Source organism: Typopeltis vanoorti, chromosome 4 (genome assembly GCF_054136105.1).
Source record: "Typopeltis vanoorti isolate ZY-2024b chromosome 4, IOZ_Tvanoo_1.0, whole genome shotgun sequence".
NCBI lineage: Eukaryota > Metazoa > Arthropoda > Arachnida > Uropygi > Thelyphonidae > Typopeltis > Typopeltis vanoorti.
Window position 1 is genome coordinate 64,209,136 of NC_143552.1, and position 13,729 is coordinate 64,222,864.

Consider the following 13,729-nt stretch of genomic DNA (forward strand, 5'->3'; position numbering starts at 1 on the left):
CATCCCAACAGGATGGCAGTTAATTCCTTAGCACTGGCACATGCAATGCTGTCATACTCTTGAGTCATTTACAAGGATGGTATGAAAAGTTCTTGGCCTAACAATGAAAAAAACGAATTTATAATTTCAAAATAAATTTTATTTTTCAACAAAATCTCCCTTAAGGCTAATACATTTATTCCAGTGATGCTCCAGTACTGTTATCCTGTCCCTTCAGTGGTTCTCAGTAAGATCTGCAAAATACCTCTCTACAGCTGCAATCACCTCTTGATTTGAAGAAAAAAGCTGACAAGCGAGGAAGAGTTTTAGTTTAGGAAAGAGATAGAAGTCAGATTGAGCCAAAGCTGGGGAATAGGGTGGATGTTCCAACAATTCATAATGCAGATCCCTTAATTTTTCCATTGCCAGAATACCTTTCTGGGCAGGTGCATTGTCCTGATTGAAGATGATTTTTTTCTTCTGCAAATTGCATCTTTTTTCACGAATTTTGTCATCTAGTCTGGTTAAAAGATCTGAATAATATTTCTCAGTTATTGTTTTACCCTTTTCAAGATAATTAATAAACAGAATGGCTTTAGCATCCCAAAACACCGATGCCATGACCTTTCCTGCTGATGGAACTGACTTTGTTTTCTTTGGCACTGAACAAACTGGCCTCTGTCCACTGTTTTGACTGCTGTTTGGATTCTGCTGTATAACGTTGAATTCAAGTCTCATCCATATTAATAAATCGACACACAAAATCAGTTTTATTCTTGTTAAAATGCTCCAAGCCGCTGTTCAGAAATTTTCATTTGAGTGCATTTTTGATATGCTGTGAGCAAGCACGGCACCCATCTTGCACAAAGCTTTTTCATTTGCAAATCTTCATGCAAAATATGTCCTACGTGTTCTTTTGAAATGCCTATAGTCTCAGCAATTTCATGCACTTTGACTTGCCGGTCATCCAATACCATATCATGCACTTGATCAATGATTTCTGGTGTTACACTTTTTGGACATCCATCACATGGATCATCTTCAAGGCTGGTATGGCCATGTTAAAACTCGATATTTCATTTCTTAATTGTCGAAAACGAAGGAGAAGAGAGCTCATAAACTTTTATGAACTTAGAATGAATTTCTTTTAGTGGTCAACATTCTTTTACAAAGAATTTTTATAACTGCACGATTCTCAGTTTTATCCATTTCAAGGGATGCAGACAACATTTTTCTTCAGACAGCTGTATAAAACAAACTACTTGATAGAATGATTGCAATTTCACATGGATGTTTATGATAGATGTACGAACTTAGAAAAAAATCTTTACTGATAGTGTTGCCATCTATGGCCGAGGCTGAGAACTTTTCAGACCACCCTCGTATGATGTGCTGCTGGTCGTTAAAGTATTGAACTATGAACAGGTAATACCATCCACCGACCCACAAAATTCTCTGGCCTGCTCACTTTATGTAGCCTGAATGTTTTGCCTGTCAAATAATTAATTATGCATAAATAAGCTGGTCACTTATTTATGCATAATTAATAATGTATCAATAATTAATAATATATATGATAACTGTATGCTATCATATATATTATTATCATCTCATGTTTCAGTTGTGCACACACCATAGGCTAAAAAAAAAATTAATAAAATAAAATAAATAAATCTTGAAGAATGATAGTGAGTTATTCTCCTCCAGTCTATATCATATCATATCATTGCCATTACAGGTCCTCTAGAGGGTTTTGACTGGTTTATCAACATGTCAGACAAACAGATGATTAAAGTAAATGAACATACCATACCTTTTGAGTGATATGATCCCACAACTTATCCTAATAACAAGTCTTATAATCCAAGATTTTTTTTTCATGAAAAATCCTGTGATTTCTGATATAAAGGATCATGATAACATCATGCATGTTAAGAAGACAGAGGTGGAGGTTAGGGTATATAGAGAGTATTTGATGAATCATGATTAAATGTCATGTACTTGTCAGCGTGATGCACCACTAATGTCATTTTTTTTTTTTTTTTTTTATGTTGGGCCCATATACAGGAGGTTGGTTGGTTGGTCAACCTATTGTACGTTAGTACCGTATATGGGTGGTGTGTTGCAAAAGGAAAAACTTGTTTACATTTGATTTGAATGCTTGTATGTTGTATTCCTTGGGAAATACGTCTGGGGAAAGACTGTTCCACAGTACTGCAGTAGCAGGTATGAATGAGGAGGAAAAGAAACTTGTTCTGCGGGTTTCGAGGTGTACTGTGAAAGGATGTTGGGTGGCAGCTGTACGTGTTCCAATGGGCTTAGTACAGGTGGGGAATTATTGATGCTGTTTCAGATGAGCATTTTCGATGGAAATATTTATAGAATATACAGATTGCAGAGACCAAACATTTATTTGAAAGTGGGGGAGTGAGTTGGTGAGGGATGGGTCATTTATTAGTCTAATTGCTCTCCTCTGTATTGAGTCAAGCATTTTGAGGGAGCTTTTTGGAGCCCCACAGCAGATGTGAGAGCAGTATTCAAGAGCTGGGTGGATTTTTGACTTATATAGTGTTAACAGCTGTTTAGAGGTGAAGTAGCATCTTGAGCAAAAGAGAAAACCTAGTTTTTTTGGAAGCTGAGGATGCATTGGTTGTGATGTGTTTATGCCAGGAGAGGCTTGATGTCAAAGTAATTCCAAAAAGAGAAATTTCATCTTGTCTGAGAATTCGAGTGTTATCGAAAACAATGCTGGGTGAAAATGGTTCTTTTTTGTGAGAAATAAGACAGAACTGGGTTTTACTAGCATTGAAGTTGATAAGGTTATCTGAGCCCCATTGGCAGATGGCGTGGAGGTCAGAATTAAGGGTGGTGGTGGTTGATGTTCTGTGGGGTGAGGTTAGTTGGGTTTGTCAAATGAAAGGGAGAAATATAATGTGCTGTCATCTTCAAAACTGTGTATTGGGTTAGAGGTCAACTGAAGTAGGTCATTGATATATAGAAGGAAGAGGGTCGGTGAGAGAACTGAACCTTGTGGGACCCCAGCATTAGTTGGATGGTGAGAGGATAGGGAGCCGTCTACCATCACTCATAGTGTGCATCCAGACAGGTAATCCATCTACAGAAGTCCTGAGGCAGTCCAAATGATGAGAGTTTGCTTAGTAAGCCTTTGTGCTACACTCAGTCGAAGGCTTTGGAGATATCAAGTGCAACTACTTGGGATTCGCTGAATTTCTCCATGGCGTTTGTCCAGTGATGAGTAATGTATGAGCGTAGATCTCCTGTTGAACGGCTTTGACAGAATCCATACTGGTGGTCGCTTAATAGCCGGGTACCTTCAAGGTAGATTAGAAGTTGAGAGTTGATGATTTTCTCCATTACTTTAGATAGGACTGAAGTGAGTGAGATAGGGCAGTAGTTAGATGGCAGTGATTTGTCACCCTTTTTTGGGAATGGGTTGAATATAGGCCAGTTTCGAGGTGTTGGGATATATACCAGTGGAGTAAGAGAGTGTGTACAGGTGACATAGGATAGGAGTCAGTTCTGATGCACAGACCTTCAGGATAATTGGAGGAATGCCGTCAGGGCCAGGAGACTTTTTTGTATCTAATTTAGATGACAGGTTTGTGATGTCTTTTTGGCAAAAGGATACAGGAGGCATTGAATGTTGGGCAGTTGGAATGACTGGAGGGTATTTGCCATTGTCAGTTATGTGTGCATTGAGGCAAAGTGTGATGCCAGGAGATTAGCTTTTTCTATGGGTGATGTTGCAATTGAGCCATCTGGGTATGATAGAGTTGGGAATAGTGTAGGGCAAAAGTTACGGCCAATTGCTTTGGCAAGAGACCAAAAGGCACTGCTGCCGTTTGGACAGGCTGCAAGCTTCCTGCGTTTGGCCTGTTCAAATTCTGTTTTGGAAGTATTGATAATTTCCTTGCATTTGTTACGGGCTTCAGTGTAGGCATTGAATGAAGATATGGTTCTTGATTTTAGCCAGTTGTGGTATGTCTGATTTTTCATTTGTACAGCCTTGGCACATTTTTTGGAAAAACCAGGGTTTAGTTAAGGGACGTCAGGTCTGAGTAGTGTGGGGAATATATGTTTTCATGCCAATGAGGATCACTTTGGTGATGCTTTCAGTGCATATGTTAACGTTTTGACTGGAAGACCGGAAACAATAGTCTAACCATGGGAATGAAGCATAGTAGTCTTGGAGACTGTCCCATTTGGCACTGTTATAATGCCAAACTACTCTTGTGTGGGAGTGACTGTGTAAGCGTTGTTGCATGAGGGAGGAGATGAGCACTAAGTTGTGGTCAGAATTTCCCAGGGGGCTCACTACATTCACTACATATTTGGAGTGGTCATTAGAGTAAGAGGTCTAGACTATTTGGGTAGCGGTTTGGGTTATCTGGTATTCTGGTTGGTTTTTGAACAATTTGTGTGAGGTCATTGGTGACTGCAAATGTTTCATCATCTCTGCCTGCAGGATCTGTATAACTGGAAGAGGAAAGCCAATTGGTGTTATGGACTTTGAAATCACCCAGGAGGATGATTTCGCTGTTAGGAGAGTGGGACTGGAGAAAATCAACTTTTAGGGAGAGGAAATAAAAGAGCTCAGAGTGATTGGTGGTATTAGGAGAGTGATAGAGACAGCAGATGAATTTGACTGAGTAAGGGAGGCATATCTTCAGCCAAAGAAAGTCGAAGTCAGGCAATTCTAAGTTAGTTGCTCTCTGGCAGGATATGTCAAAGCGGATATACGCACAACGCCATCCTTGGGTCGAAAGGAGGTTAAAAAGTGTATAGTTAGGAAGGTTGAGATGAATAGTGCTGGGGGGAAATGAGAGGTGAGTTTCTGTTGAAAGGAGTAGGTGGGGTTTGGTGGACTGCAGATGGTAGTGGATGTTATTAAGGTTGGAGTTGAGGCTGTGGATGTTGGTGAAGTGGATATGCTTGTGTCCTTAGTGGCTGCTAGTGGCTTCACTTGGGTTTTGTACTAGTTTGGATTGTTTGTAGTCTATCACCCAACTGTTGTCTCCATTTTGGTGTTTTTCTTCTAGTTGTCTTCGGAGTTGGCGTCTTTTTTCTCTCTGGGCAAAGGTTAAATCGAGTCGGGTACGTTTGCACGACGTGTATGCTAAGGTGGTGGTGTCATCACAGCATTGCTAAGGATTGTGATAGATGATACAGACATCATACATAAAAATTACAGGAAAACTTTGCTTAATGCGATTAATTAATCCATCAATTAATGTGCATTAAGCGAATACAATAAACAATAGGAATAATTATAATTCATCCATCAGTTAGCATACATTTGAAAAAATATATGTTATGTTAGAGGGTAAAATCATCAAAGTTAATAAAATTCAATCGCTTAAATTTTTGTTTAATGTCTAATCATTTGATTGAGCTAATTTTTTACAAAAAAAAATTAGATAAAGATGTTTGAATCGTGCTCGACTTTTTCATCTTGTCATGCAGTTTGCGATAGCTAGCGATCGCTTTATCAAGATTTCGGTGAACTTTGAAGCTTTGTTCCATATCAGGATCAGCTTCAAACAAAATTTCCTTAGTATGTTCAGTGTGATTGTAAACTAGCTCAAGGGCTATTGCAATTAGCTTCTTAGTCGTAACATTCTCTTCTTGTTCGCACTTCTTATCTCCTTCTTCGTATGCATGCTGTTCTTCTAGTTGGAGATCATTCTTGCTCAACTGTTTTGAAAGGAAAAGCTTGAGTTTAAAGTCGCCTTTTGCATTGCCTCCTAATAAAAGCATAAAACGATCTTTAGATACTTTGTATCCTGGTTGAGATGCTTCAGTTTTAGCTAGGAAAGTTTCTGTTGGCATACACTTCCAAAAGAAACCAGTTTTATTGATATTAAAAGTTTGATAATCGTCATTATCACCCTCCTGAATTATCTTTTGCAATTCTTAGGAAACTTGGCTGCAGAATCTTTTATCAGCACTAGCAGATTCCCCAGTTATTCTTACATTATGCAGTCCCGCTTGATTTTTAAAACAGTCTAAACTCACAGTAAAGCTTTCACATTCCTCTTGAAATTTGATCTCTTTCAATGAGGTAAAAATATTGAGAGCTTTTGCCAGAATATTCCTTGTACTAAGAGGTATTATTTTTTGGTTACAATCCTCAATCCAGAGTGATAGAAGACGTTTCATCTCAATCATTAAATGGCTTCTATTTCGGGTGATCTGCATGTTTCAAGAAGCAGTAGCAACTTTTCCTTGAAAAGTTGTTCTTCTTTAATATAGTCGAAACTGTAGACTCGCTGTATCCCATGTCTCGCACAATCATTGTATTACTAGCACCACTTTCATATCTATTAATGACTTCTAGCTTTTCCTCTAATGCAATTGCTTTTCTTCTCTTTCTATTAATGCCGCTTTCTCTATCAGTCTTTCTCTTTTCCATATTTTGGTTGAATATAATAAAGCCTTATAGGTATCTAAATTAAAGCAAAATGAAGGAAAAGTGATTGAGCAAGAGAATAGAGTTTGCCCATACACTTGTGATGATAGCTTCGAGTCAAATGCCGAATGTTGCCGGCCACCGCCTGCAGCACTGCCCACTAGCTGCTACATTGACAAGTACTGCCGCTCACTACAGATTGGCGACAAGAAATTTCGCATAATGTAAAAAATTGCATTAACTGATTAATTACTCGCTTAAAGCAGGAAATAGTGCAATGTCACAAATATTGATGAATCAGCAGCCTGCCATATCAAGTTGTCATGCCCATTATATTAGTAAGAGAAATACCTATGTACCTACTCATTTCAGGAATTTCTGATTCTTGATCCTATTAACTTTTCTTACTCTTAATCTTTAAAGGCTATATACTTAAAAATAATATGGTGATACTTTTTTTGTTGTTTGTTTTTAGATCTGCCTCAGAAATAAGAACCATTTTCTTAGTCTTGGTGATGTCTCTTCTGCATCAAAGTAAGCCTGTTACAACCGAAGTTTCATTTTCTTTTTTAAATTACTTCCTGAAATATAATGATAATCCTTATGAATAATTTTTCTTAACTGAAACTGTAGATCATCATCAGTAATTGTAAAGAAAATAAACATTATGTACTTTAAAAAGTTTGTACTGGATTCTGAAAAGGTATCAATATGGAATTATTATGTGAACTTGGATTATTTTGTTCTGTTCTGTAGAAAATTTTTGGTTTATCATTAGCTAAAAGTAAATTTGGTAAAATTTACCTTTAAAATTAAAAGGTAAATTTGGTAAAATATTCATAGTGAATGATGGAAGGATGCTCAGTAAATCAAAGAAGATAGTGCAGTATGATCATCATCATTTCTTGTGACTTACTTAGCCTGAAGCTTTCTGTATGATTTCTTCTCTTCCCAGACTCATTCTTCTGCCAACCACAAAGTTTTTTCTGTACTTGTATACAACTTAATCACATGAATACTTGGCTGAAGCAATCATGAGATTTTTTTTCTTAGTCTTTCTCTAAGATTTGGTCCTTGTTTTTGCACTCTGATGTGTCCAATAGTATATTTCAAATCAAATTAGCTAACACCTTTTATTCCCTTATAGGGAGTAGACAAGATATTTGAATTAATAGCTCACCTCTGAAAGCTGCCCACCTTTGTTTCTTTCTAAAATTTTTATATCTGTTTTTCTTTTCCATATGATGTTCATTTTTATCCTTCTCCAAACTAAATGGAGATCACTTCCTATTTCATATTCCTTGCATGCTCTTGTATCTTGAACCAGTATGAAGACATCACTGTCAACAATAGCATAGTTAATATGAATTTTCTGCGCAGTTAGCCTAGTGGCTGTGCGCTTCGCAACTACATGCCTGGGGAAGGAGTGTCCTAGGTTCGATTCCCGTCGGTGGCGTGAGGAGTTGAAGGATCTTCCTCAGCCATAGCCAAGTTAGCCGGTCTTGGGCGTGGGCAGTAGGGTCTTTTCCCCAGTTTAGCCTGGGGTTTACATCCCACAAAGCAGGCAAATCGGCCTTGAGACCTCAACACTACAGGACATAGGATACACCGGGGCATAGGGCTGACCACTTTATCCTCTGAACTGTTTGAGGTTCGATGATTAACACGTTCGCTGCCAACTACGAGTATACTCATAGTGGGTAAACCTGCTTCACAAGCCAGCTACGAGTATACTCGTATGACGGTTACCGCCGGGAACGAGATTATTGTAGTGACCTTGAAGAAGTGAAAATCCTTGGCTTGTGGGGCTAGCATCAAAACTGTGTATTCTCATAGACCGTATATGCTCTGTACAAGCCAACTACGAGTATACTCGTAGGAGGTTTACCTCCGGTAACGAGATTATCGTACTGACCTTGAAGAAGAAAAACTGCTCGGCGTAGGGGAAGAGACAATGCCAAAGTAGCGTGGCAGCGAACGTGTTAATAAACCCTCAACACCGCAAGGTAAAAGAGGGTATAAAGAAGATGAGATGAGATATGAATTTTCTTATTTTGTCTTCTGTTCATTTGAATTTGTGCACATCTTTATGTTAAAACATGATAATGATCTAGGTACTCTCATTATTATTAGTTTTGCTATTTTCTCCAAAACTTTCCAAACCATTTTTATGTATCTGGTATTTACTTCCTATGCTTCTGTTTAAATCACCAACAAGGACCTGCTTTTCTTTGTCAGCTTCCATCTTCAGAGATTCAGAAATATTCCTCTACTTTGTCCTGAGTAGAACTTTCCTAGAGATCATAGGCACAAGTACTGTCATTTCTCTTATAATGCATTATAGATGTTCTTAAAAATCACCATGTTATAGAATTTTGCACAATAAAAATAACAGGGCTGATAGGAAAAATAGGGTTACGGATAAAATACCTAAAACATGTACAGTCTCATAATTAATACACTAAAAAAAATAATAATAATAAAATAAATAACAATAATAACAAATCCAATAAAAATGCTACCACAGTTTTAAACAACTTTAAATACCTAATAATAAAGAAATACAGTACAGTACTGAATGTAGGTATACTGGAGTAATAGAGAAAATGTGTGTTTTATGTATTTCTCTGCTGGTCCTATGTTCAGCCAATTGCCTTTCTTGGCATTCACCTAATGTTACTCTGTAGAACAAAATATGGTGACCTTGTGTAAAATTGCATATGAGCTAACATGATTTCACCCTATTGATGTATTGCATATGAACAAATTTACAAAATATAGACATATTATAGGAGAAATGGCAGCAAATCTATTGTCCATTTTTCCATTTCGGAATTTGGTGACATCACTTTTCTTAAAACTGTCTGTCATTCAAAAAGTTTGTTTATTGATGAATACTATATTTGTTCCTTTCCTTGATTGCTATTGCCTGAACATAAAAACTTACTATTTAGCAGAATCTCTCTTGTTTTAGTCTTTGTCTCCATAACACCAATTATATTTGATGCTGTACTTCTCCAGTTCTTCTAGCTTCAATTCTGCTGATGTTGTGGTTTTGAGTTTGTTACAGTGCTGTTTCAAGAATCCTAATACCTAACCCTAGAGTACACAACATGCTCTAAGGAAACTCTCCTCTCATCACTATTTTCCCTCATCTACCTCTTAGTTAATTTCCTGTCCATCTTATTCAATAACCATTAATATCTGTTTGGTACAGTTTAACTGAAAAGTTCTTATGTGGAACATTGTCGAATGATATTGCTGTTTATTTGTTATTTTGCTGAAATCCACATAAATTCACCATTATCACAATCTGTTTCTCTCTTGACCATTTCATTAAAATACATTTCATGGAAAATGCACTTAATGAAGTGCATTTTCCATAATCAATCTTCTCTTAATGAAATGATGCTGGGTGATCCTTGTCTAGAATATCGTGGGTATAATTGCTGATTTTTATTTTCCCCTTATCCTTATCTCTAACACCCGTAAGATAAATATTATCCTGTGCTAGTTTTATTTCCAGTCTTAACAGTTCATTAAGGATCATCAAAAATAGATTAAGCATATCATCATTACTCATGATATTTATCTTATTTATTAAAGGAGATATGTCATTCCTGCCTCCAACTATATCACTTTCAATGTCAACAGCTTCCTCTTCCTGGTTATTTTATTAAATAAATCTTGCTTCTCGAGATTTATCTAATGACATAATATAAGAAGCAGTATATTCTCTTTGATCTGATAGAGAATTCAGATATACACTCACATGATATCTGATCAGCTCTTTCATAACCAAACTGGATCATTCAAAGTTATTCCTGAAGAGCTGGTTATGTTTACTTCATTTGTATTGTGTTACTTTCTTTTTAGCTATCTGTTAAACTTGTTTGGATTTTGTTTTTAAATCCTTAATTAATAATTTAGTTATAATTTCTTCATACTTAATAGCCTATACTCTTTGTAGCATTTTTCTTACAGTGTATATCTTTAAAAACTTGAGCATTCATCTAACCGACTCTAGATTTATCAAAAAAGTTATTATTTCTTCTTGGGATAAATGTTGCATTATATTATGGAAGTTGGTCCTTAGCATTTTGAGCCAATGTCACTTGTTTCTTTTGTTAATGTTTCTTAATTCTCTTATCATACCCTCAGATTTAGCTTCATTAAGAGGAAAACTACTTCTTCTTTTCATAAATACATCCTGTTCGCTTGTTTCAGTGTCATTCCAGTGTTTCATTAGTTCGCATCTGTTTCTTTGACACTTGAGTTTGTAGTTCATTCATCATCTTTCTGGTTATTCTATCATATGCCATTCATTCTAGATGCTCTTTCCATTTAATTCTGTATTTAAGAGGAAAACTTCATCAATGATAGCTCTTAATTATTGCTTCTCTCCATAGTCTCAATTTTCTGTCAATGATTGCTGTTACAATAGTTCTGTCACTATTTCCTCTGACACTGTTACGAAATCCAAGGCCTTCTCCCTTCTAGTTGTTTCGTATACTTGTTACTGCTTATTATTATTATTATGCCTCCAAGGAGTCAAAAGACTCATCTCGGGAGGTCCTTCCTAGGAAACACAAGTCTATCGACTCATCATGGGAGGTCCCGCCTAGGAAACACAAAGTCTATCATACCACTCTATCAGGCAATGTATTCCCCAGTCAACCACCCTCCATGCAAAGAAACCACTCCTCACCCTCTTGCTCACAGTTTCCATTTGTAACTTCCAGGGATGGCCCCTTGTCATCACTTCTTCCTGCTGTTCAACCAAGCGAAAGAACTCCCCAGTGTGAACCCTGTAACCACCTCTCAACAGTTTAAAAGTCTCAATCATATTACCTCTCCTTCTTCTATCCAACAAACTCTGCAGTCCACATTCCCTCAGACGATGCTCATAACTAACATTGTACAGTGCTGAAACTGTCTTTGTTATCCACCTCTGTACCCTTTTCACAGTTAATTTATCCCCTTCAAATCCTGGGGACCAAATCTAAGAACAATAGTCTAAGTGTGGTCTGATCAGGGTCTTATACAATGGAATGATAACTCTTTTTATCTCTGCAGGTCAGTTCCTTCTCATTATTGCAACAATCCTCTGTGTTACCATCACCACCTTTGCAGTATGTCCCTTGAATTTCGGGTTTCTATCAATCATCAACCACAGAGATCGTTTGTCTCCCCCTACTTCCTCCAATATATATCCTCCAATAGAGTATGCAGCATCCCATTGATGTGTCCCAAACCTCAAGACCTTGCATTTTGCTGCATTAAACACAGCCATCCCGATTCATTTGCCCATCTGTCTAGCTTATTCAAGTCCTCTTGCATGACTACCACATCTGCACTATTACTAATAACCCTTCCCAGCTTCACATCATCTGCAAACAACTGAATATCCCTCTGCAATCCACTGACAATGTCATTGATATAAAGGTTAAACAATATAGATCCCAGTACTGAGCCATGTGGGACCCCACTTGTAACCTTCTGCCCCACCATACACAACTCTCTGATACCTATCGGACAGCCAATCCTGAATCCAGTTGACCAACCTGACATCCAAACCCATGTGCTGCAACTTAAATATCAGCTTATCATGTGGCACTCTGTCAAATGCCTTCGCTAAATCCAAGAAAATGGCAGTATATGCCTTTCCCTCATCTACTGCTCTTGTAACTTTATTATAAAAGGTTAGCATATTGCTAAAACAAGAGCACCCCCTCACAAATCCATGTTGACTCTCACAGATAACATTACCCTCATCTGCCCAATGTTGTATACGGTCCCTAACTAATTTCTCCAAGATCTTAACAACTACTGATGACACACAAACTGGCCTATAATTAGACACTTCCAGTCTGCTACCACCCTTATGCAATGGCACTATCTTACCTTCCTTCCATTCCCTGGGCACCTTTCCCATAACCAGACTTTCATTGAAAAACCAGGTCAAAGGAGCTGTCAGTTCCTTAGCACATTCTCTCAAAACTTGTGGTGAAATACCATCCAGTCCCACAGCTTTACTGACATCCAGAGTACTCAGTATTTGGAACACACTCTCCTCCTGCACCTCTAAACTTTGAACCTGCCCTATCCCTCTAGTATTAAAATTTACTCCTCCAGGATGAAATACACCAATAAAGTGTTCATTGAATAATTCCACATGTCCTTTGCATCAGTCACTTTATTCCCATTTTTATCCCACAATGTCATTCTTCCACAATCATTTCTCCTCCTACTGGCCACATAGCCAAAAAATTTGCTAGGATTTTCTTTAGATCTTAGGGCCAATCTCTTCTCATATTCCAGTTTCGCCTTCCTTACCATACTAGTCACTCTCCTGGTCTGTGTCTTATATTCTTCATGCATCTGCTCTTCGCCTGTTTCCTTATATCTCTTCCATAGCCTCTTTTTCACATGCAGCTCCTGTTTAATGTTCTTTTTCATCTACTTTACACCAAATTGTGTCCTTTTCACTTGTGGAATACAGCTTACTATTGCTGCTAACAAATATTCCTTCACAATTTCCCAAGCACTAATGATATCCCAGCTTTCCAGTTCCCCCCTCCATGAAATTTCCCCAAGTTAATGTCTAAGACTATTATAATCACCTGCCTTATAATTCCACATATGTTCCCATCTCTTTGATACCCTTGCATGTCTATTCATCTTCCAAGTCAAAATCACATGGTCATTATCTCCAACTGGTGGGAGAGATGTCATCTCAGTTATTATCAACTCTTCTGATGCTATAACCAAATCCAAAACTCTTGAACCTCTTGTTCTCTCTATTACATGTTGCCTAAGATATTTGTCCCTCAAGAATTCTAGAAATTCCATTCCCTTATTGCTACATGCATCTTCCTCTCCCCAATTTATACTGCTTTAGTTAAATTCTCCCATAACAATCATTCTTCTTGCACTTGCCAAGCTCAACTGTCTAAACATCTCCTAGTCCCCACCTTCTGTGCTCCTTGGTTTGTATCAACACCCCCACTAAATATCCCGTCTTGCCTATCTCTACCTCACACCATATGCTTTCAAAATCATTAGTGTCACTGCCTTCCAAAGCCTCCACTCTTACTTATTATAAGCAGTACTCCACCACCACGCTTTCCCTTTCTATCCTGCCGAAAAATGCTGTACTCTGCTACTTCTATTCCTGTTATTATCCTCTTCTGTCAACCACGTCTCAGTGATCCCAATAATCTTTGGCCAGGCTGATGCTATCAGTGCCACCAATTCCTCTCCTTTATTCTGGATACTCCTGGCATTAGTATAACGCATAAAAATGCCACTATTTCTATA

At 37.7% G+C, this 13,729-nt stretch overlaps 1 protein-coding gene across 3 annotated transcripts in view; it reads left to right on the plus strand.

Moving 5' to 3' along the window:
• Positions 1 to 13,729, plus strand: part of l(2)gd1 (lethal (2) giant discs 1) — a 473,445-nt gene that overhangs the window by 276,486 nt on the left and 183,230 nt on the right. For all 3 annotated transcript variants that reach the window (XM_090391229.1, XM_090391230.1, XM_090391231.1), the window contains exon 16: positions 6,885 to 6,943. In XM_090391229.1, coding sequence (XP_090247355.1) covers positions 6,885 to 6,943 — 59 coding nt within the window. The remainder of the gene's footprint in view (positions 1 to 6,884; positions 6,944 to 13,729) is intronic.